Source organism: Helobdella robusta, assembly GCF_000326865.2.
Source record: "Helobdella robusta unplaced genomic scaffold HELROscaffold_610, whole genome shotgun sequence".
In the NCBI taxonomy this organism is placed as follows: Eukaryota; Metazoa; Annelida; class Clitellata; order Rhynchobdellida; family Glossiphoniidae; genus Helobdella; species Helobdella robusta.
The window spans coordinates 4,070-7,001 of record NW_008705339.1 but is presented as its reverse complement, the minus strand read 5'-3'; the positions used below and the strand labels follow the sequence as shown (position 1 = coordinate 7,001).

The 2,932-nt window shown below is 35.7% G+C and overlaps 1 protein-coding gene across 1 annotated transcript; it reads left to right on the top strand.

Moving 5' to 3' along the window:
- Positions 1 to 382: 382 nt before the first annotated feature.
- On the top strand, positions 383 to 571 carry HELRODRAFT_92822 (hypothetical protein; the record flags this gene model as incomplete). The annotated part of the gene is made up of 1 exon (XM_009029744.1): positions 383 to 571. A coding segment is annotated over one exon (189 nt), but the record flags the coding sequence as incomplete, so codon positions are not given.
- Between the last annotated feature and the right edge of the window lie 2,361 nt (positions 572 to 2,932).

Here is a 2,932-nt window from a genome sequence, read left to right as displayed (position 1 = left end):
CATTATCACCATCAATTTCATTTTAGTCAATATCATCCATTCAATCAACAGCCTCAATAATGCCTGCAGCTGCCTTTTGGACAAACTTCACAACAACAACCATTTTTAACACAACAACCCACATTTCTCACACAACAACCACAAATTTTTATTCACCAACCACAGCTACCACCATTTCTACCACAACCATCATCACAACAACGACTGCTACTGCAGCAACCACCACTACAGTCACAACTAACACTGCTCCAACCACAACAACCAAGCTCACAGACATCTTTTATCCACCAACCGATACAACCGGCAAACAATTCTGATCCTAAAAATGGATGGAGAAGAACATAAGACCACCACAGAACTGCACACAGTCCGGGGCAGATAGAAAAATGAGTTTGCGAAAAACAATTTTTTGGATGCAAGTAGAAGAGAGAGGATTTCAGCTGAAACCGGTCTAAATATCAATCAAGTTTGCTATTGGTTTCAATACAGACGAGTGAAAGAGAGAAAACTACAAGGGCGCGCAAGAGTAGTGAATGCATTTGGAAGTAATAATGACAATAGTGTTGCGTAAGATGATGTCAACCCAACACAACAACAACTGCTGCAACCACAACATCAACTGCTGCAACCACAACAACAATTTCTACAACCACAACTATCGCAGCAACCAGATGAACAACAACAAATTTATGACAGCAACAACAGATGCAGCTATTTTCACAACCACAAAAACTGATACAACCACAACAACTGTTAGAGCCGCCGAAGCAGCAACTTAATCAACAACAAATATTTTTAAAGAATCAACAACGGCGGCAGCAGCAGCAACTTCTACAACCACAACAACTGCTACAACAACAGCCACAATTTAAACCTAACCACTGATTACTACGACAACGAGCACAAGTACAGCAACTACTAATACTTCAGCAGCAACCACAACGAAAGGCAATGGATAATAACATACCGTCTGATCTTCCACTAATGTTGCTTTTAATTGTTAACTTTTTAAAAAATTTTATTTTTTTTAAATTAATATTTCTGTTACATTATATATTTTTAATGCGATATCTTAATTTTATGTTCTTCCATCGCCTTAATGTTACATCGTATATAAGAGTGCGCGTTCTTCTTCTTATTATTATTATTATTAGAGAATTTATATAGCGCCCTTTAATGCAACTCAAAAGCGCTGCTTTCATCTGGTGAAATCATCGGGAAAAAAGATACGTCTTCAAATCTTTGCGGAACTTCTGAATAGTTAAACCAAGTTGAAGGAGGCTGTATGGTTGTGAGTTCCAAATTTGTGGACCAGCAACGGCAAAATTCATATTGGCCACCATCAAATTTGTTCTTGGCACCGATAAAAATAACTGATCATCTGAGCGTAATTGCAAGTGATGAATAGTTTTCGTTTTGTACCTTCCAGACAAGTAGCTTGGGCTTAATCCATTTAAACATTTGAAAACCAAAACGGCAAGCTTGAAGAGGATTCTTTTTTTAATTGTGAGGCAATGGAGATCTCGTAGAGTATTACTGAAATGATCGTATTTTAACCCTCAGGAAATGATCATAGCAGCTCGATGTTGAATTGACTGAAGACGATTAATCAATTGATTTGAAACTCCGCAAAAATGCTGTTGCAGTAATCCAATTTTGAATGAATGAATGCGTGAACTAAACATTTCGAGATGTCGTTATTGACTGATTTTTTACATGCCTGAGTTTGCGAAGTTGATAGGAACAATCTATAACCAATGACTTTGTATCCATTGACATTGCAGTATCAAATACAACGCCCAGATTAATAACAGAAGTGCAGAACTCAACATTAGAACCACCGATGTTGATGGAGTTAATAATAATCTTTTTTAATTGCTGCCAAGTACCAACAGGCAGAATTTATGTTTTGTTTTCGTTTAGTTTTAGTTTATTATTTACCATCCATTCACTTAATTCATTAAAACAACGTAAAAATCTATCAACCATCGCATCAAAACCCCGGTCTATCATCCGCAAAGGCATTTGACCCAGCGAACCATGCCATGACTCAGTGATAACAAAAATGTCTAAGTATAAGTAATGTCTAATTTTGACGCAATAGACCTTATATTAAACAACGCTAAATTAAAAATTAATTTGTGGCGTTTTTTGGTAGCTTGATGATTTTCCAACGTTCGATCGGACCTATGACCCTGAATAAAAAATTCTCACTACCAGCTTTCTTGGTTTAAGCCTCAGATAATAGTGAATTGAGCTCAGTACGTTGCTCTGGAGTCCAATAATGTCTAATTTTAACTTTATTTAATTCCCCGTCGAATGACCTTATTTTAAAAGACGCTCTCAAAATCAACAATTTGAATGTAGCGTCACTGAACTTGACGATAACAGGCCGACAAACTTTGTCGCTTTTTCTTTCTTGTCATAAAATTGCCAAAACATTGTTGAAACTGAAAGCATTCCCGGCTAAGGACTTTAAAAAAGACATAACAACATCTTTGTCTTTTGAGACGTTTTCACTTTCAGACAAATTAAATAAAACAATGTTGTTTTCTTTTTCTTTATTACCATTAACTGTGTTTAACGTCTTTTTGACAGTTTTCACTTCATTGGATACAGCATCAATATTTTTCTTGACAATACTGGAGGAAGTCGCGCTGAGTTCATTTTTTAAGTTGGTAATAGATTTGTCGAGCAAATCATCAGCGTTTGATATTTGGCTTAATTTTTCTCGGTTTAAATCTAGAGAGGTTTTGAATTGATTCAATTCACGCATTATATTGTTATTGCTTTCTTTAATTGACTTTACCTGAATAGAACATTCGTCTTATTTTTGATAAGCTTGTTGACGGTGTTGAATGACTCGGAAAACTTTAGGCATTGATCGCAAAAATATTTCAAATTCACTGTATTTTTCAAAATTTAAAACCTT